This window comes from Puntigrus tetrazona, chromosome 24 (genome assembly GCF_018831695.1).
Source record: "Puntigrus tetrazona isolate hp1 chromosome 24, ASM1883169v1, whole genome shotgun sequence".
Taxonomy (NCBI): domain Eukaryota; kingdom Metazoa; phylum Chordata; class Actinopteri; order Cypriniformes; family Cyprinidae; genus Puntigrus; species Puntigrus tetrazona.
Window position 1 is genome coordinate 13,317,797 of NC_056722.1, and position 22,954 is coordinate 13,340,750.

At 36.1% G+C, this 22,954-nt stretch overlaps 1 protein-coding gene across 2 annotated transcripts in view; it reads left to right on the forward strand.

Moving 5' to 3' along the window:
* The window catches only part of neto1l (neuropilin (NRP) and tolloid (TLL)-like 1, like), a 77,182-nt gene that overhangs the window by 38,029 nt on the left and 16,199 nt on the right, over positions 1–22,954 (forward strand). For both annotated transcript variants that reach the window (XR_006247912.1, XM_043225685.1), the window contains exons 5-7: positions 14,643–14,684; positions 14,784–14,911; positions 21,978–22,206. Coding sequence is in view for 1 of the 2 variants with exons in the window: in XM_043225685.1 (XP_043081620.1) it covers positions 14,643–14,684; positions 14,784–14,911; positions 21,978–22,206 (399 nt within the window). In the remaining variant the exon portion in view is untranslated. The remainder of the gene's footprint in view (positions 1–14,642; positions 14,685–14,783; positions 14,912–21,977; positions 22,207–22,954) is intronic.

Below are 22,954 nucleotides of genomic sequence, written 5' to 3' on the forward strand. Positions count from 1 at the left end.
TCAACACATTTACAGGTAAATCCTAGTATTTTAAATTTGTGATTAATTATGATTAGTCACAGTCCATAAGGAAAAAAATGCACTACATTCATTTATAGGTTTTATTGACTTTATTTATGCACATATTTATTTATTTTGGTGCGTATGACTGTAAACTACTGGATTAGGTCCAGTCAGTAAATTACCATTACATTTTCCAATTTTTTTGTATTAGTATATACACAAATATACAGTATATACGCTTATACACACACACACTCACATATTTAGAGTCTGATTTCAAGAAATTAAAATGTTTAGTTGCAGGATTTATAACAACGTGACATTAATCAGAACTATTCTATTTTGCATTCTCAGGTAAATAGGGATTTGCTACAGTGAGTGATTTTGTAAATCAATACACATTCATTTTGAATAATTGAATATTTCTATTTAATGAATATAGTGAAAACTTTATGGTATACTGTTGCCAATATACCCATTTTCAATCTGCTTCACCATCAGGCGTCTTTGAGTCCAAACACTTTAAAACAGAAATATCTTCTCTGGATAAAACAGATGATTTAAACAGTTAACCAAGGGCAGTGTTTTAATAGTGTATCCAGATTGTGATTGGCTCATCCTCTCTGCACCGCTTTGGCTGTGCTGAGCCATGAATCCTGCTCTGGACATCAGTTGAATCTGAGTTTATTGATAAATCTGTCTGCAGCCCACAGTTGGATGGGAGAATGTGTGAAAGCCGCTCTTTTGATCTAAATCAAACTTTTGAGAAGTGAAGACCTGCACCAGGCCTGTGCATTGAACTTTTGATCAACACTGTCTCGAAAAACTGTGAGAACAGAGCTCTTCTTCTCTCTCTAAATAGTGAATTATCTTTTTCATCACGTTCCTGTTCAGAAAGTAACTGCCCAGAGATCGTACCCTCTCATCTGAAAGATATATTGAGTTTTTAGCAAAATCAAGAATCAAGCGAGACCGAGTGCTTAAAGAGTTAAGATATTTCAAACATTAAAATCATTTGCTTGTGTCGTTCTAAACTTGTATAGCTTTTTTTTCATTAGAAAAAAGTAAGCGTTACTTTTGTTGTTTTTTAAATGATACAAGTTTAAAGGAATAGTTCAAGCGAACGTTGAAATATACATTTGAATGAACAGATGAATTTGTTTCTTCGTCAGAACAGATTTAGAGGAATCGAACATTGAACATTCCTTGTTCACCAATGGATCCTTGTGAATGGGTGCCGTCAAAACAACTGATAAAAACATCACAATAATCCACGAGTAATGTTTTAGTCATTTTTAAGTTTTTTTATTTAACTGTAATTCATTTTTATTTTAGTTTTTGGTATTAAGGTATTTGGTTTTGATATTTTAACTTGATGCCATTTTGCTAAAAGTCAGTTTTTACTATTTAATTAATATTAAAATAATCATGTACAATGAATAGTAATATAAAAATAAATAAATTGTATTGTGAACCAGATTAAATGATTTATTTAAACAAATGATGAATAATTGGTTTGGACACTTCCTAATAAACTCATGCCAGAGAGGGTTTTTGCTGGTTTGTCTCATCATATTATAAACTTGGAATATTGCATCAAGAACTGTACAGGCCACATGCTTTTATGGTGTTTTTGCATCCTTTATTAAACTGGAAAGCTTGTATTGCAATTGCAGGAAAAAACGCTATGTTTTTCTGCTTGCTCCAAAATGTCTTCTTTCATGTTACACTAAAGAAAGTCAGTCATGTGTTTGGAAGGACATGCGGCTGAATCAAAATCCCATTTTATCTTCATGCATGTGTTTGTGTTGGTATGTAGGACACTTTTACAATGACAATTTATGAGGCGGGTTATGAAAGGTTGCATTAAAGCGTTGTGATATTCCATTATTTAATGATGAGCAGCATGACACCACCTGGTCACGGTCCATTACACCATTTATTGAGCTTCATCAAATTGTTTGAAAAGAAAAACATAAGCTGACATTCTGTTCAGAGATGGGTGAGTGTAGCGTGTAATTGTGTTTCGAAGCAGATGGATTGAAAACATAAGCCTGCTTCTATAAATAGTTTTATAGTGAAGCACTTTATTTATTTTGACAGTAGGTTTAGTGAAGCATAATTGGGCTGTTTGTGTTTTAACTGACAGTGTCTAAAATGACTCCTTTGAACGAGTCTTCTTGCTTTCATAAAGCTCCAGCATCGTCAGCCGTTGACGTCAAGAGCACGTCTCAGCGTAGTGAGACGGTGATATTTACGTTTAATTGAGGCAGGCCTACACTTTGCAGGTTAATGCATCCGGTGAAATAAGCATCTGCATGTCTGACACGCCGTGCACAAATTAACCACAGCAGTTCATTCATTTGTTGCATGAATTGATCTTATCAGGAGCTGCACATTTACCAACAGCATTCTGCGAACTCAATTCTGACGCATTGACTCGCTAAATTGGGCAAGATTAAATGTTTTGATTAGAGCTGGAGAGCGGACAGGAAGGAAGGACGAACGATGCAATTAATTGTCTGTTATAAGCGGTTTTTGGCCTTTATAGAAACACAACAGAAAGCTCGTTTTGACTAGCTGGTTTGACTAATTCGCTTCAGCTAATTTCAGTAATGCCTCGACATAGCATTTAAAAGTTGAAGGTGGGAAAAAGCTCTTTTCGCTGTTTTCCAAATTATTCATAAATAACCTTGAATAACATAGCGAGTACCTGTAAAACATGCATAAGCAGATTTTGATTATGATTACTTTTTGTCTTGATTGCATGTTATTTACACAATAGCAGTAAATTATTCATAATTTAGCCATTATATCTAATTATTGTTTTTTATATAAAACAAAACCATATATCACTTATATACATTTTTAAAATCTGATATTAATTTATTGAGTTGAATTTTTTAATGTGCTTCATGTTGTTTGCAGCAATTATAATATACAGTGAAATTCTACTGTAGTTCGTTTATTTGTTTAGTTATATTCTCAATGTTGAGATGGTCTTAGAGCCAATTTGACAAGGAGATAATTTTTTTTCTCACTTTGCTTACTCAGTTTAACCCCCAAACAATTATCAGCAACTGTAAGTATGTTTTGTTATTAGTTTAAGTATTTGCTATTGACTGTTCAGGTGTTCAAATGAGGCATTTTGTGCAGTGAGTAACACGTTGTGTGTGCGTGTGTTTTCAGTTCCTGCGACGCGAAAGGCCTCTAAACGTGATTTGTGTACTGCAAATGCAAAAGTATCATCGACTCTGTTCCTCTTTTGGGCTTGATCTGATGGTAAATCTAACAACATTATTAACTGTCTTTATATTTATTTTAAAAGCTGAAGCTTTCATTTCCGAAGTGTGCTTGTGGGGTTCGTCCAATCACAATGCACTATGTCAGCTGGCCAATCAGCGCTTGTCAGCAGAAAGGTCCTTGTAGAAAACGATGCGTTTGAGAGAGCTGTGGCATGGAGGAATTTACAATATTTAAAAATAATGTGTTTTTTGAACATTAAAGCAGCATGTGTTACACCAAAGAATGATCTTTAAAATAGCATCATATGACTCTTTTAAAAAACAGCAAGTCAATTTTGGAGCGCCAAATGATTTTCAGCACAGAACTATTGCCATCACCTTAACAGAGATTCTCAATCGATTGTCTAGACGCATAAACATAAACACTAGTATATTTTGTCTCTGTGCTCAGACCTAGCGCTTGTGAACTTTAGTGGATCTTAAAATTCTTTTTGGCCGTTTTTGATGATTTCTAAAAAACATTTGGCTTTGTGGAGCTATGCGTGGAAGCGCAGAGCGATGGAAACGCTCGACAGCGCGGCGGAGTTAAGTCAGGCGGCATCCTCTCTGAAGACAAACACATACTCTGAGAGAAAGCCTTCTGTTTACCAGAGCCAAGCGCGGCAGTCTTCCAGAGCAGCTTAAAACCTCTCGCACAAACACTCAATTAATCAAGTCCGTTTTAAATTCCTCACATCAATCCGCAATAGAGAGTCTGACATTAGCACACAAGTTGCGCGGCGAAGGGATTCTGGTGCTTTAATATCAACAAACTCTCACTGGAACACATCAGCAGCTCCTGCGAAGATGAATCTTTATACTCCATTTCTACTTTTCAAACAAAGGATTTGGGATTATTTTTGCACATTAGAGGTGTTAAGCAGCTGGTGCGTGTTCATTTGTTGTTGAAGCATATATGAGCTCTGCTTAGATGGAAGCCTCGAAATGCAATCTGATGCTCTAATTACCTCTTTACGAAATCGCATTTGAGATTCGCCTCTGTCCAAAAGGCCTCGGCGATTCCTACAATGAAAGAGCTCTACTGTATGGTGCTGATTTATTGCATGAATAGCTCAATGCGAGCGGTGTTTATTGCTGCTATTGGAAAGCATTTATTTAAACAAAACGTCAGCGTGTGAACAACTGCCTCGTCAGAGTTTCTCTTTCGAGCGGTGAAAGGTGGACGGCATCGATCGGTATAAGACACAATATGTGTCCTCAGCTACACTCCAGGAAATAGGAATGCCAAACTGTGGCCCCTCCAGCGCTTTCCTGCTAAATTAACAGCTTGATCAATGACAGGGAGGACACCTATTCTCTTCTGATGTGGAGTTACTCTGTCGAAAGCAATAAAGCTGAGCCCCAGTGAGATGTGGAGTAAAATGTGCCAAAAGAGTACGAACTTCTGCTGCATGCGGTTATAATGCGGCAAAAGACGCTTGTTGCGGTTCTTGTGAATTTAGCGGTTAGGGTTTGGTGTGATGTGGTGTGGTGTGATGATTTGGAAACCGTCTTAAACATTTGATCTTGCTTATTCGAAACCATGGTTGAGTGTTTGGTGTCGAGACGGAAATGAACCGCACGATCCAAACCACCACTCTTTGCCAAAGACACACTCTGGTAAAGCTTGGCACAGCTTTTAGATTTTGATTAACTCTGAAGTAAATATCATCACTAATGACTAATTACGTCTGTTTTGCACACACACTCTCTCTAGCAAAGTGACTTCTCTTTTCTAATGTGCTTCATATACTGTATATTATGGAAGCCAGTTTCCGCCTCTGAATAAATAAAACTTTTTATCGCACAATTCCGACTATTTTTTCCCTCAGAATTGCATCATATTAACTCATTATTATGACTTTTCGAAAAAAAAACATTTGTTGATTATTCCCTTGAAATTGTAACTGTGATTATTAATGACAATCATCACAGTTTATATTGTGAATGATGTTTATACCATTGCATGAAGCAACCGCATGCCAAATTCTTACATGAAAATAAGCAACTTAAAAACAACTGAAGAAATGTATCGCTTAGTATTTTCTATAGTATTTTTTTCACAATTGAGAGCTTGTATCTCAACTTTTTTAAATTGTAAGACATAAACTCGCAATTGTGAGTTATAAAGTTCTCAGGAAGCAAGACTTAGAATCATAAGTTTACAAAATTATTTACATTTATTACAAAATACTTAATTTTTGTAAATTGTGCTTATATCTCAAAAATCAGACTTCATTTCTCACCGAGTTTATATCTCAGAATTTGTTAAAATAAAGAATGAATCCAAAAATGATAAAACTGGAAATAGAAGGTCAAGCCAAGCACATTGCATTGCAAAATATGTTATTCTCTGCTGTAGATATTTTGGAAAATGTCATAGGTCATCAGGGTATTATTCTCTACTGAAAAATTCAACACTGTGCACGACATATTGGACACAACAAGAGGAGTAAGGAGTAATTCTCCAGCATGCTTTCCCAAAAGCCTCTGTGTGAGAGTGTCTCGTGTGCATGTGCAGCATGTGCTATCAGGCAACTCCGATAAGACAGAGGAGCATGAAACTGGCAGAGCAGAGAGGATGTGGTTCCGCCTCCAGCTGGGGATTGGCTGATTAATTGGATTCATTCATTAGTTTGATCTACCAATTTAGCACTTTGGAAGATATTAATCAGTTGCTTATTTAAATGTCACCTGGAAGCAGCGGAAGGGAAATGAGGCCGGTGGGAAATGGAGTCTTTTCAGGAGCAATTCCACAATTGGATCATCTGGATTGGCATTCAGGAACACAGAGAGTTCTCATAACCGTCATTATGAACACCCTGAAATTAAAAGCAATTTATACGCTCTTGTACGTGTTCTTTTGGGTACGAGATGATGTTTGAATGTCTGCCAATTATCCAGCATGTCAGTTTGCTTTAAAGACTGCAGGATGCTCTGAAGAATTCTTTATGCACGAAAAGTCAGTAATGGTGTGTTCAGATCATGTTAAAAAAGATCATATATTTATGAGTTGAGCTGAATGTACAGTACATGAATTCCACCACCAAGCCATAATTATGAGTGCATAAGAAACATGGACGAGTGCATCTGCATTGACTGTAAATTAGCTGAAATTATATTATATCTTATTTTTACATATATAATAAAAATGTATATATACTGTATGATAAAATATAATAAATAATAAATTATTGGATTTAAAAAATATATATTTACTTTAATAATTGCATGCATAATACAATAGTGCTGTGTCATTTGGATGGCATGTACTGGATTTTTTATTTTTTTTTTTTAGTAGAAAAGGTTTATCACCAGGCCAACTTTCTGCGACCTAAGTGTCTTGATTACCACACATAAGCACAAATTCCCCCGAAAGACTTGAACGTGCCGTAAGAATTTGTCTTTAACATTACATTGACTGAGCGTTACATTTATGTATGTGTATATGTGTATTCTTAAGAGACTTGCTTCCTTACACAGTTCACGGCCCTCCTGGCAGGCACAATTTCCGAGGCTGAAGAAATATAAATCTCCTCTAGGTTGTTATGGGTAAATACTGTAAGCTTCAAAAGATTATAGTCTAAGCCTTGCTTTACAAACCAAGGCTGCACACAAGCACTGAGGGATTCTGGAAGTATTCTGTGCATGCATACACATATATACACAAACACACACGCTTCCATTGATGACAGACGAGGCAAGAAATGCTATATAATACTGCTTCCTCTTAGCCAGATTATGCCTGCTTAGGATACTGAGGACGTTGTTTACAGAGGTCATAGTTTTAGTGTGGGAGGATTTACAGCTTCCATATTGTCCTCGCACAGTGCTTTATAACTGAAAAATATCTGCAGGATTTATGTTGGGTTTGCAAATTCCCTAGTAAATCATGACAATATTGAATGCGTGTGTGTACGTGGGTTTGGAAGTGTAGTAATGTGGCATTGTTTTACCTTTGAGTTTATGTTGCATATAGTCAAATAGTTTTTTTTTTTGACAAACAATTATCGTTCCATTACCCGATGCATTTTGGATTATGAATCCTTCTGGGAGCACTTGAATACTTTGACAATTATCTCATTTAGCTTGTTGGTTGGTAATGTTTATTTCAAAAAATATTTTGGCCACCAATTAGCAGACCAATCTTGCCATCTTTATAAACACATAGATGTGCACCATTGATATTTATACAAAGATGCATTATAAGAGCCTGTTTCTATGGGCTGAATTATTAGAATGTTCAAAGCCACTCAACATTCAAGAGCAAGACAGCACATCTGTTATTGTAGTTATCCGCATATGAGTGTCTATAACTAATGATTTTGCTAAACTAAATGCAAAACAAGAATATGAAGACGGTTACCAACACGAGTCATAGTTTTAGAACCTACGTTGTACAAACCAACACAAAACAATCCATTCTCACATATTAAATCGGATTTCTTCAGGAATATAAATCTCAGAAGCTTGGGATTATTGTTAATTATGATTAACCTGTTTATTTTTGTGCTTTTGTTATCCAAATCCATATTCTTCAAAAAGGTATAAGAGATAGCAAATACAGTACAATGCTGCACATGTACATGCTGAAGTGGAATATGCTGCATTGCCGCACAAAAGAAGGCCTGTATCCTACATATTAATTGTCGTATCTCCTATCTCTCTTTTAGAGATATAAGTGTCTTTTCCTCCACTCTTCGTGCTGATAGATGCCTAAGATAACCTTTAGAGGGATCCTGTATTACACACGACTATGGCTGACGACTGATCCCGTGGGGTTTGCTGGACCTTGTGGGTTAAGTGATGCCACATCTAAATCATAAATCAGTCCGGCAACCAGCTCCCTTGACCTAAAGGTCATTGTTTCATTAACTTCCTGCCACTCTGAATTTTCTGTCCATATCTACCCTCAAATATAGTGTTGCTTCTCTTCACCCACAAACACACACACACACACACACACACACACCTGTACTTTATTGCTTATACCTTATTGATTCTTGAAGTGGTAATATTCTAACTGATCTACAGCGTTCATAAATCTTGGCTGTGTTTGGAATCAGCCACATCTCTCTCATGTTGACTGACAGCCCGTTGCCCCAGGTTTACTCTCAAATAGGCGTCAGATCTCTGGCAAAGGGGAATTGAATGGACAGAAGCCTGTTCTCGACTCTACGGCGGCCCATCCGCAGGGGAGAGCGGTTTTCCTGCGGCTCGCGACGGTTACGCTGTGGGTGGGTAAACAGTGTCGGTGCTTTCTCTTTCAGGAGATTATCAGATAAAGAATGGGGAGGATGACACACAAGCACAATCAGATAACACTCCTCTACTCAAGCAGTCGGTCGTTTCCTCCCGCGCTAAGAGAAAGGATCCACATCATCTGTGAAAGCCGAAATAGAGGGTGGCAGCTACCTTTGATTAAACTGAGAGAAGGAGAGTAACAGTTGGTTTCTACAATAAAACAAGGAAGCGGTTTATTTCCACAGTGTTGTTTTAGCTGATCGCTATATTGCTATAGATTTAAATGTGTTTGAACTTCAGAGGATTCGTGTAAGAGTTGAAGACACTGGCTTTATTTATACAGGTAGTGTGTGGGATTGACTCTTGATTCATTCACACAGACGTTTATAGGCAGTTTGTCATTGTGAGAACTAAGGCAACATGGGAAATGTGAGTAAAATGTGTGATAAAATATGATTATTACAAATAGTTCACAACAGTGCAAGAGTACTCACAATGGTATTTCAGGAGTTCAGAATTTTTCATTTTTACCTATAGGTTTAAATTCATATAGAAAGCATTTGAATAGTTTGCTTAATTTTGTTCTTTCTTAAAATAAAATATTATTTGTGAAGGCTAAAAGTAGTTGCCACTTACAAGTACTACATTAATTTAAATTAATATTAAATTACAAAATATCTAGAAGGCAAACTAAACAATGTCTAGTGTGTATCTGTAAAATTTGTTCTGTTTACAGGGACTATATTCTTTTAAAGGCTAAACTCATATTTTTGTGATTTTGAGTCCGTATTATATTTTTTAAAAATGTAGCATTATTTCCCCATTGAAGTAGAAATTCTGCATGGTCAAAATAGCTGCCAGGAAGTGTTGCAAAAATGAGCGCAGATTGAGCTGACTTTCATTAAAAGACGTTTTGATACAGTTTTTATGAACCGGTAAACCTTATGAACCTTTTTAGCTACTGTAAAACTGTAAATACCATCTGTAACCATTGTGACAAGGACTGTAGCTTTGTCCCACTTCAGGGACTGCATCCTCAGAAGGATCCAGACTTTGAAGTCCACGAAGGTCAAAGTGAGTGTTCTTAGTATTAATTGGGAAGGTCTAGCCTACAGAGGATTGCTCGTCGTCCAGCAGATGTGACAGCTGTAGGTAGCAAAAAGCAGTAGCGTTTTTTGAAAGTTATATTCAGTTGTCTGAAAACAAAACAGGGTTTCCAACATAAGATTTTCACCTTAGTCAGTTTATCTTGGTGAACATCTTGGTAAGTATTTGAACTGAAAAAAAAAAGTCCTGTCATCAGGCGCACACAGTGAATCTTGAGATGATCTCAGGCATTAAAGATCCATAAGGTATTTATGTTGGATTACAGCCTTTAAAGGATGCAGCACTGCAAGAAAAGGTTATTTTTTGGTATCTGATTTAATGAAGAACCCTTAGGGGCGTGTCCAAATCCACTTCTGCGAATGACAGGAAAACAGTCCGTACGCCCGGTCGCATATTCGAAATTTCTTAATAAGTAATGGGTGTTTTTTGGGTGTGACGTGTGGTAAACCAATCAGTGTCTCATCTCCCATTCCTTTTAAGAGCAAGTTATTTACATGATGTTATTTATTGGCGGAAAAGCTGACTGCAGATCCTCAGCCTCCTCCGTCTTTCAATACTTTGACCTAGCAGGTTCTCTGCTTGGCTGAACAATTCGAAAATACGTAACATTATAAAATACGCTTGTTAAATACACTGATTCAACTGAGGAGTTCAACGAGTGATGTTTTGCTGAAATTACTTGTTACGCGGCCAATCTTTCAGTCGTCTGCATTAGATGCAGGCTTTCAAATAGCTCCATCTGATGAGTCAATATATATATATATATATATATATATATATATATATATATATATATATATATATGTGTGTGTGTGTGTGTGTGTGTGTTGTATTAAGCAGCAGGCTGAACTACAAATAATTCTGATACACGCAATGACTGTCCATCAATGAATTTTTATATGTATGTAGTCTACACAATAATATTCTTTTATACTGTAATCCTTTAGTTTTTCGTTTTTGTCATGTATGTGTGCTGCTGTGCATCCCTGTGTGTAATAATAAAAGTCAACGTGCGCTGTGGACCCACCCAGAGAGGCATTTCTTACTAACACGCTCTTTAAATAACAAAACAAAATCAATACTGCTCCTTTGACTTTAGACTTTAGACCAGGTTTGAGTTAGTCTATGGCGCACTCTATTTTCAGCTCCTCAAAATAGCAACCAATGTGCGTTTCGAACTGAACACACTTGCGCTTGCACCTTACGCCGGGTGTATGACAGGGCCCTTAATCTTCATGGAACCACTAAAGGTTCTTTATAGTGGAAAATGGGACTTTAGTTTATTAAAGGGGTCAAGAACTGCCTTTGTTTTTATTTTAAATGGTTCTCTGAGGTCCATTTAGACACACAGGCAGTGTTTGGGATTGACTGTTGGTCCAATTCACGATTCGTTCACACAGAGGTTTATTGGCAGTGTTTATAAACTGAATTACTGTTTGTTTGTTTTTTTTATGTTTCATCAATGATAACAAAGGCAACATGGGAAATCAGTAAATGTGTAGTTATGTGGTGGATTGTTTAGGTATGGCAGATTGTAAACTATAAAGTAAACACCTACTGCTCTGATTGGCTAACTATTGTATATATTTGATTCTTCATAGATTGATGCTCTTGTTTTTTAGGTTAAAACACAAATACACAGTACATTTCAAACTATCTGTACTGACAGACAAAGCAATAGTAATTATGTAATAAACACATTACTGTTGGATCCACAGCATCGTCTTTTAGTTTCAGTCTTTCTGAAAATCCTGCATCAAACTGTGCTTTGTTTGTAAATGAATCCATGGAAAAAACAAGTTCATATTAGTTCTAGTTTAGTTCATTAATAGAGTTTATCATTTGGTATCTGCATGGATCTGTGGGCGAACAGGACTGAACAGGCAGTGATGTAGAAGCAGGCGTTGATCTTCTGCGGAGACTGTGTTTAGCCACACTATTACGATTGTTTTGGAAGACTGGCTTTAATGTATGTTGTTTTTAGACTAACAAGAAAGATTTGAGTTCTGAAACTAACAGGATGTTCTCATAGCATAACAAAAAATCAAGGAACTTAGATTTCTCAGTTCATGATCCCTTTTTTTTAAACTAGGATAAACATGGTTCGTTGGAAACCCAAAATGGTTCTTCATTTTCTGTTTAAGAAAACATTATTGAAGCCTAACAACACTCTAAAATTCAGTTGTGAGTGCTGAAAAGACTCCCTTTTAGATTCTGCCCTATAACACAACATTGTGCTGTGTGAATATGGCCACAGAGTGCATGCAGATGGCAGAACCCGGGTCCTGTTTCCACGCCGCTTCCTTTTTTCGATAAGCCATTTTATTTTATTTCTGCCAATGAATCTCTTTTGATATGTTCTCTCTCATGTGGTCTCACTTCCCTAGATCTGTATCGTAATCGTTCTCATTCCTTCTTTTTTCATCCTACATTACTAACATTAGCGCATCTGCTGGTTTAAGGTCTGATCTAAATTCTCTGTATAGATGTTGAGCAGCTTGTGTAATGTGTGAAATGTAAAAGAAAGACAGGTTGCACACAACCTTGCATGCTAACTAGCCATACCTTGACCCTTTGACCTTAAACCTTAAAGATTAACCAGTCACGTCCGAAATCATTTAAAAAGAAGTCTTAAAGGCATGATACAATGGTCGTGTAACTAAATTGCAACTGTTTTTCCCGAAGGAAACATTCACTAGCGTTATAAATTGATCGTAATGCTGCAAAGGTTTAGCTTAAATGTCTTGCCACAGTCTCAAACTGCCAGGAGCCACGTGCCTGTGTTCCAAAATAGGAGCGAATATGTCATAATAGTGATGGGTGTCCTCTGCGATCACACACACTGTGACCCACATAAGTGCTCACAGGAGGGTGAAATGGCAGAGAAATAAATCAGCCGTTTACACCAGATCAATCCTCAAATCAATCAATCTCTCCCGTAAAGGTAACGGAGGTACAATCCAATCCTCTCTGAACGGGTTCAGACTCATGTTTGTATGTAAATTGTGTTCTGTAAATGCCACCGTCTCTGCCCATGTATGAATATCAGAGTGAACGGGGGATCACAGAGCGAAATATCACCCATACTAAATATAAGCCAGTCTAATCATAGAGGGGTGAGAGTAATTAAACTGCCCACCTATTAGTTCCGTGTAGCACAAAGCTGCTTCTGATAGAAAATGTTCATTTGTGTTAGGATGAAGAGTAGAACTGAGACATTACAAGTGTGTTGGCAGACAGCAAACCCACCAAAGCTACTGCACCAAATAAACTGGCACTTTTTTGTTGCAAATCAGTTTTAACCTGACCATTGTAGACTCTTGTGTGAATGAATAGATTAAAAGTTTTAAATGTGACTTTTTTCATTTTCTGCATTATCGGAGAGATGGGTTTTTTTTTTCATATGCAAGCAAACACTGAATTAAACTGAATCAGATTCTAACTGAATCGTAATTGAACTGCATTTAATCTAAATATCTGTACTGACAGCCAGACCTAGCATATTTTGTATTGTTTTCAGAGATGTGCCAGTGAGATAATTGGTATTTGATATTTTTGGATGGTTCTAGTTTATTATAATGGCAGAATGCACTCTTAAATGGCACTTAAACAAACAAAATAAGTTATTAGTCGCATTGCATGTCAATCAGAAAATCTCTTCCGTAATTTCTTACCGGAATATGCTGCAGTGATGAGGACCATGTTTTTTCAAGTTTGGCTAGATGAGACTGTATTGTTGGATACAATAATATCACGCATATTAGGTATTCTGCTCTTAGTTGCTTTTGTTGGATTAAGTGTGGTATTTGCAATAAATGTGGATCTCGGGAGACTGTGGCCATTTGAAAATGAAGGAATTCTACTCGGAGAAGAGAGAAATTGGGGGCAGAGGAGATTTAATAGAAGGTACTGTTACATAATGCTTTTCAGCGGGTTTACGTCTAAAAAGTTATTTAAGGATAATAGTTACGATCAATGCAATTTAGATTATTGTATTTACTTTTGTTGAAGTAGAGGTTTTTGTTTAGTGGAGTGGAGCAGTGATGCTGTTGATTGTTGAAGGCTAACAATGCTTTCTTAATCATTTTGTTCATTTCTAAACGTTGGATCAAGTTTTTTGAAGTTTGCTTCAAATAAAAAGCTAAACATAAGCTACTACACTGTGATCACAAAACGTAAACATCACAACCATTAGTCTAGACTTTTCAGGATATTATTAAATAAAATAATAATGATAATTAAGTTTTAGTTTGTATAGTTTTAGTACAGACACAACAAAGCTGTTAAAGTGTACTGGTGTGAGGACCTGTTCGGCTTGATGACATTTAATGTAACCTTTGTATCATTTGTCATTTGTATCCACTTGTTAACAACCACTTTTTTCCAAAAAAAAAAAAAACATAAGTAGGGTATTGCTGATGTATTTTATGTTGTCGAATAAAAAGTAAAAATATCTTGGGACGCAGACCTTATTTCAGGCGTTTAACCAAAAACCCATTTACAAAACCCATTGATTTTTGGACTTTTGTGGTATTCTAAGTGAACGTTTAAGACGAGCATGTTCATTAGCTTCGCTAGAACCAATGACTGCGATGAAGGAATACGAACAAACACTTTCCTGCTTTCTTTCATCATTTTTTCTCCTCAACTCCACGGTTTTCCCAAACCCCTCCATTACAGACAGCTTGCCAAGCACATCTACATTTTTTTCGCAAGCCTCTAAAGAGAGTGAAATGACAACACTGTTTATTGAACGCTTCCTTCCTGTTCAGCGCCACTTTGAAAAAATGCACTTCAAACTGCAAACGGCATCATTTTTGCAACATAAACAGCAAGATTTCAGATATTTATTGAGGCTATTAAACAACAGCTCACATATCTCCTCGATGCACACGTCAATTGTACGTTGAAAGGTTCAGTTAATATAACGCAGCATAATATTTATGGACATTGCTTATCTGAATGAAGTCTGTTTTATATCCTATTCCGTTTCTCTTTTTTCAGATCCCGACTTTAAAGACGTAGGAGTTCCCAAACCTCTTCCTTGTGGGTATTATTCATTCGTCTATAAGCGTACTCCATATGAATATATCTAATGGCTTTCCGTCTTTCGTAATTTGTCTTTTTATGTCACCCCCGCTGCAGTTTGTGAATTCGAAATGGGAGGACCTGAAGGCATCATTGAATCGCAGCAGATCACCAAAGACGGCAAAGCCTTGCAGACCGAAGCAGTGGACTGCAAGTGGTACATCCGTGCCCCTCCACGCTCCAAGGTCAGTCCCCCGCAGTCAGCCCCTGTCCCGACATCCCCCGCTCTGTCTAATAACACCCAAGTTGTTTCCCTGTTGTCGTTCTGTTACCTAGCCTGCCACGTTTCTGACATATGACAGCTTGTGTCTGCCTCAAGCTGTGCAGTTACCACCCAACACGCTTCAGCATTTGGCTCCCTGTTTTGTAGTCGTTTGCATTATGCGGCCATTGCGAAAACATCCCGAGGCGGTTATGGTGGAATTCTGTTGAGGATAAAAATGTAGAATGAGCAGAATGAGCTCTCAGAAAAGTCTACCGTTGTTTTTATAGCAGATGAGAACGCGTCCATGTTGAAAAAGTTAGACGGTGCAGTTTATTTGGGGTCAGATTTGTATTTTTTTAATTGGAGAACAGTTGTCAGGAAGAAGTTTACAGATGCACCGGTTGCATTATTTACACAAAATAATGCAAAATACTGGCCAGTGTTTTATTTTCTCTTGTTTTTTTCCATTTTGTGGTGCAATAACACACACAATGTTGGTTCCAAATGGGGAAAAAATAAACGCACCCTCATTAGCCTCATTTATTGCATAGCTGTCTGAAGGCTGACTTCATTTTGATTGCTACAGAGATCTCATTCGCTATGTTTTAACTCTGTCTGAGATACTTTTTAAGCACTGCGGAGAGGGGCAGGCCATTGTATAGGCCTTGAAAGGTTAAATATATGAACACTTGTACGTATTTTTGCAAGTATCCTCATAAACACAGTAATGTAGGTCCTAGGGGAAAGCAAAGTAGTATGCATAACAGTATACTGTATCTAGCAGCCACATATTCTTGTATAATATACTTCTTGTATAATAAACAGTATAACTGACCATTGTTCCATGCAACTATACCTAAAAACATGCATTCTCGGTGAGGCGGCAGTTATTAGATCATTAAACAGTAAAAACTTTAATATTGTGAAATATTACTTTGATTTAAAATTGCTGTTTCAAATTTTTATAATAATAATAAACTTTTAACAAATTCAATCTTTCTTTCTCATACTCAAAGCTAATATGGTATTTTATCATTTATAATATTTTAAATATTTTCAGCAGCCACTACTCTGCTATTCTCAATATTTTCAGTGTTCTTCTTACCAAAAGGTACGCTGCTTAATATTTTGGTGGAAACGGTGATACATTTTTTGTCACATTTTCTGAATTCATTGCGTCTTTCCTAATAAATTTTTTTAATAATTTCCTTTGTAATGTTGCCTTCAGACATTAAGGAAGAACATATTTTAGCATCTAAAACTTGAAAACATTTCAGCTGTAACAGATGGATTTGCTCGGAGTTATTAAGTTACCTGTGGAACCGATTAGTAGCTACATGACTAAACACAATAAATTGCCTCCATTTCCTGTATTTCTTCAGATAGCGGTAGTGTTGACTGGAGAGCAAAAATCTGTATTATGCCACGGCTCAGTGATAATATTTGTGTTTAATGTGATTTATTGCTTCAGAAATTGATTTTCGTTCTATCTGATGTCCTTCCAAAGGCACAAATCAAAAGCATATGCCCTTGTCCTTTTCACAGCGATTAGTTTCACACAGCTATTCAAGCATTTTTATCATCCACCAGCGCTGCTCAAAGGAGACTGAAAATTTCAGCGCTGAGACTTATGATTGCGTTTGGGTTAGATTTGTATACGGCGCTTATTATGAAGACTTTTTCTCCTCCAGCTACTTCACAGAGTGTTGCCTGATATAACAGTATTTATGCAGCAGATTGTGAGAAATCATAGTGCTCAAGATGGCAGAATATTGAATGATCTATTTTAATCTGTATATAGATATGAATCTGAAATATAGATTTTGAAATATACATTTTACACAGTATTTTATATACGCTGCCACTGGGGTCAGTAAAAGTATTGTTATTTTAAATGAATGCTTACTCGGGAAGGATGCAATAAATTGATCAGAAGTGACAGTATAAAGACTTTTACTATGTAAAAAAACTGTGTAGATTTCTATTCACCAAAACTTATAGAAAAAAAGTTTAATAGTTTCCACAAAAATATTAAGCAGCACGACTGTTTTCAGCATCGGTTTTCAAGAACATTTGTTGTTGTCGAATCAGCGTATTAAAAAGATTTGAGAAGGATCATGTGACACTGAAAACTGTAGGCACGGCTGCTGAAAACAAAGTTTTGCTATGAAAATAAATTACATTTGAAAATATATTGAAAATTGAAAACAGTGATTTTAAATTGAAACAAATATTTCCCTTTTCTAATAAACTAAATACAGATTTATAAAACACTTTAAACACTAATGGTTCGTATATTTTTACTAGTGCTGGGCAATAAATAATCTTGTTTAATTCCAAAACAAATCCCAAAAAATGTTTTTGTTCATATAATATATATGTATATATGCTGTTTATATGTAGTATGTAAATTTATACAACATACAGTATATATTTAAAAAATATTTGCATGTATCATACAAGTATATATTTATATTCATAATTAATACAATATAAATATATTTAATATATAAACAAAATTTTTATTAAACATATACATGCATGTATACACAAATATATTATGTACACAAAAACTTTTTTGGATGCGATTAATCTTGATAATCATTGCCCAGGACTAATTTTTACAAATACGTTTTTAAAGATAAATTTCTGCCGTCATTTCAAATCATAAATGATCAACAACAAATATTATTACTTTTTCTGAGAGTTGAACTAGATTACATTTGGCTATGCTTTATTCAAACCTTTATAAAAATCAATGAGAAACTTATTAACACTAATACACAGTGTTGGGAGCTCTATTATAATATTTTAGCCAAATTACTTATTGTATGCCGGGTAACACTTTATTTTATGGTTACACCTATTAGTTGCTTATTAGTATGCATATTATTAGAATATTAGCCTAATTAAGCGCATATTAATACCTTATTATACATAACCTTCTACATCCCTAATCCTAGCCAGTACCTAAACTTAAATTAATAAGCAGCGAGTTAAGAATTTTTAAGTGTTACCTGTTCTAAAGCATTACCATATGCCCCACAGTAATACTTGTTTAAACCAATGAGTGAACCAGCTGGCATTAAAAGGACTTTTGTCCTGCTGTTCTTATCATAATGTGCATATGTGGTCTCCAAACAAGTGTTATATTCTTTGTTTCACTGAAATGATTTTCTGTAGCAGTTCTGAATCAGTGTCATGTTTATCTGGCCCTGAAATCTCACAGGAATGATTGTTTGAAGCACAGATGGCAGGGAAAGCGCCGTGCCTTCCTCTAGACACCAGCTACTGTTGCTCAAATGGCTTTCCTCGGCACATCTCTCGCAGGCCTTCATATATCTCATCCAATTAAGTCCACAAGCGTATAGCCTCCCGGAACATGTACATCTCATCTCGCTCTTTCTTATTTGATTTGCTGTCTGATATGAAAAGAAAAGGGGCCGGGGTCTGTTACATCATCGTTTGTTTGCAGCGGTTCATCCAAATGAGAAATTCTGAGCTGCAACCGTTCCTGATTTTTCTCTCTGCTCTGGTGGGAACATCAGTGGATGCAGGCTACAAATAAGTCAGCGCAGAGGGGGATGTGAACAGCACCTCAAACACATCCACATGCCCTGAAGAGACAGCAGTCCCCCGACTGGCCAGAGGTTGACGTCTCGATGTCAGGCAGCCCTGACTAATTTATTCCAGAGGAGCGGTAGAAGGGAAAAAACGCTGATTTATTGAGATACAATAACTCTGCTGGGTAATTAGAGTGTGTTTGAAGAGTCAAGTCGGCTTCTGGAGTCTGGAGGGGCTTGTTTCAGATGGAGGGGTGAAGGAGGTTTCTATTCATAATTATTTTCACTTATTCGCTATGTCTAAGGCCAGGTAAAGTAATGGGGATCTTCTTATTTGGCTTTCAGTGAGACATTTTTACATTTTCTAAAGAAATGGACGTGTTCATTTCATTATCACATTATTTATTATTTATCATTTATTTGATATTTGAAATTAATTTGATATAAATGTTTTCTAAGGACTGTTTTTTGACTGTAGTATTTAAAACAATAAATTGTATACAGTTCTTCAGATGTGTTTTGTTTTGTTTTGTTTTGTTTTGTTTTGTTTTGTTTTGTTTTGTTTTGTTTTGGTTTTTGTTTTGTTTTGTTTTGTTTTGTTGTTTGGAACCATGTCTGGTCACTTAGAAAAACACATATAGTTGAATTTTAAAATATTGCTATTAAATAGTTAAAGTTAAGGTTGTATACTTATTCAAATGTGTTTCTTATTAAGTGTTTTGTTTTGTTTTGTTTTGTTTTGAACCATGTCTGGTCCCTTAGAAAAAACGCATAAAGTTGAATTTTAAAACATAAAGTTAAAGATCGCATAGTTTTTAAAATGCGTTTCTTATTTAGTGTTTTCTTTTTAACCATGTCAGATCACTTAGAAAAACACAAGTATTTAAAAATATTGCTATGAAATAGATTTAAAGTTAAAGATTGTCCAGTTATTCAAATGTGTTTCTTGTTTTTTGTTTTGTTTTGTTGAGACCGTGTGTCTGATCACACAAATAGACTTTTTATTCAGTTTGTAACACAAATGACGTTGGATGAGCTATGTCTCAAATTTTGGGTGGAAAATATAAAAATAAAGAGGAATAGCATGCACCGCTAATTAGAGTGCAAAGATAAAACTGTGTAATCTAAAGCCAGCCCAAATCTTTTGATTAAATATTTGATTTTGTCACATTATATATTCCTCGACCTTAGGGTTTATAATGCTTGTTAGCGATTGGCTACTCACTTGTCAGTGGACGTACTTTCAGGATCAGTTTCTGGGTTTTGCTTTCAGCTGCCCTAAGGTTGTTAGATTATTAGGCGAGTCTGTGTTAATAACCGGTCGGGTTCCTTAATGCTTTATATAATAAATTCTGTCTAATTACCGTCTCGCGCATTCCTCGTATTCCTCTTAGTAAACTGTGCCTAACAAGTTCTAACAAGCTGGCGCATACTGTAGCGAGTCTCCTATCATCTTCATGTGAGGGAATTGGAAAGCCTCATACTGTATGTTTCATTTGTTTAGATGTAGTTCAGTAACCGGGGTTTTTATGTACAGTGTGGGTATAAATGACGCCCCCTGTTTTGCTGATGATGAAAAATTGTACACACCGCAGCAGTCCGGAAAGACCGAGGTGTCATTAGTTTATTACTTATATTGTAGGTGTGAGCATATTGTTGGGGGGGGGCAAGGACAAACCGAATAACATTGCTAGAATGGCACACTGCTCGCTCCCCTATAAAAGTGGAAATGCGCTGAACTAAATGCTATTACAGTGAGAAGATTTACTGAGCTGTGAGTAACACATGAGCCTTTGCTCACTGGTTGAACTGGGCTGCTTCATTTGCTTGTTATAATGCAACCAGGTGCTCATTAAATGTAAAAATCACCTCAACTGTTCTCCTCCAGCTGCTGGGAGAAGCACACTCTGTGCTAATATTTAGAAGTTACGAATCTGTCAAATCCGGTAAAAAGTGTTACTTGGTTCTTTATGATAAGGGTCATTAGTGTATTTATAGGAAAAGTACATGTGCAAATTAAAATGTATTCTCCCAGATGTCAAATAGAAAATGACTTTCTGTGGAACGCAAATAAACATTTTGAAAGGATGCAGGTTTGAGTTTTGAAGTTGCAAAAAGAATGCTATTATAAAAAAGTACCACAAAAGCTGCTTGTTTGCATCTTCAGAAGCCGTTTGATTTGTGAATGACTGAACTCAATCTAGAGGTTCATTGAAAAGATAGTTCATTTCATGCTGGCTTGTAATATTGGAATAAATCATACAGAAAATGCTGTTTTTGTCATTTTGACGGTCACAATCCTTTTGCATTCCACTGTATCGGTGAATCGATAATGGAATGAATGAATCAGACTGGTTTTGTGAACTCAGTTGACTGATTCAATGAAAAGCTCCAAATAAGATGTTCATAACTTCAAGGATTCTTGTTACTTCTATCATGAATTTCAGCCTGATCCACACGTAAAGTCACGGTGTCAAGTAAGTAAAAACAGATCTATTTTGCCATATTTTGATTCATATCCATTATTATTAAAAAATATTATGTAGGACAAGGACTTGGATGTAGGCAGTTTTTAATATAAGCCTACAGTTGACTTTAAGAAAAGGACAGGGTTTTGAGGACAAAATGATTGGAGAAGTGTGCCATTTAAGGCCAACTTGTGACATTTAGATTCAAAATTACAAGCTTAAACATGTATGGATGAATAGTTCACAACGCATTTAGAAAATTGCGTTAATTGATGTTGGCATATGGTATACAATTCATAGAAGATTTCTAATACTTTCATTTTGATGTTTTTATAATTTTGGACTCAAGTTGACAGCTAAAATATTAATTCCCTTCGCTCATATTAAAAAAGTGGCCAGGATGTATTTTTCAAAAATTCACCTTACGCGTTTCAATGAAGAAAGACATGGAGGTTTTGGAAAGACATGAAGGTGAATAAATGATGACAGCGTTTTCTAATATTTCAAATGGTGAAAATGGGGTTCTGGATGAGGAGAGGTGTGAAGTAAGCTTGATTAGGGTTAGATTGAGTGAGAAGAGAACAGATGGTTCGTTCTAACACCTCTCTGGTTTTTAGAGAGCCCAAAGGAGCTGGTGTGAGTGGATGTAGTTTATTGCCGTGCTTTGAGAGCTCACCACTGCAACTTTTTGAAACCTCTCAATTCTGTGTACGAGCTGAATTTCAAACATAAGCCTCTTGTTCTTGTTATTGATCTTTCTGCGCAATTATCATCAATCTGAGGCTTTTCTGACTACAGAGATCTGTTGTTAAAGCAAACACAGTTTACCGGGTAATCTAGATGTCACTGATATGACAGCTGGGACAGGTGCATTGAAACCTCCGAAGGAAAAAAAAAACACTATTTCGACAGAAGTGTCCATTTTCTTTGTGGAAATCGAGTTCTGTGGGTGTTAGAAGTAATAGATTTTCAATGGATGTGAGAGTCTGTTTCGCTCTTTTTCTCTCTCTCTTAGATCTACTTGCGTTTCCTAGACTACGAGATGCAGAACTCCAATGAGTGTAAGCGTAATTTTGTGGCGGTGTACGATGGCAGCAGCTCGGTGGAGGACCTGAGGAATAAATTCTGCAGCACGGTGGCCAATGATGTCATGCTGGTGTCCGCGCTGGGCGTGGTCCGCATGTGGGCCGACGAGGGCAGCCGGAAGAGCCGCTTTCGGATACTCTTCACTACCTTCCAAGAGCGTAAGTCATATACACACGCAAACAATGCTATTACAGATCTTCTATCCGACCGTCGTGTGTGTGTGTGTGTGTGTGTGTATATTAGGGATGCACCGAAATTAAAATTCTGGGCCGAAACCGAAAATTCTAGATCCAATTGGCCGAAAACCGAAACCGAAGATGCTTTGTAAAGATTATATATTGTTTTATTTTGTACGTTTTTTTAATTTAATACAATTTATAAAAATAAGTAAATTCATAAAAACACAAGCCTTTAAAATAACCTTTAACACTTATCCATAGGGTTCGTTAGTTAACATTAGTTAACTGCTGTAGATAACACAAATTAATAATGAACACTAGCCTATTAATTCCTCTATTGATATTATATTTTGTTCTCTTGTTATTATCAATGTTGAAAACAGTGTTTGCTGCTTAATATTTTTGTGGAAACTATTATTAATTTTTCAGGATACGTTATTTTGGATAGAACTCATTTTCAATGTTATCAATATCTACTGTTTGTTTTAATCAATTTAATTTATCCTTAACAATCATAATTATCATAAATAATCGTAATTATAAAACAGGATAAGAAATAAGAAAAGTATTCGGACCTAACCAGCATATTAAAATGACATAAATAATATGTGATATTTATGGAAGCCCATTTTAATCAATAAATACAATTTACATATACAGTCTATTTTTTTTCATGATTCTGACTTCTGAATTTGGAGATAGAAATTTGCAGTTCTGACTTTTTCTC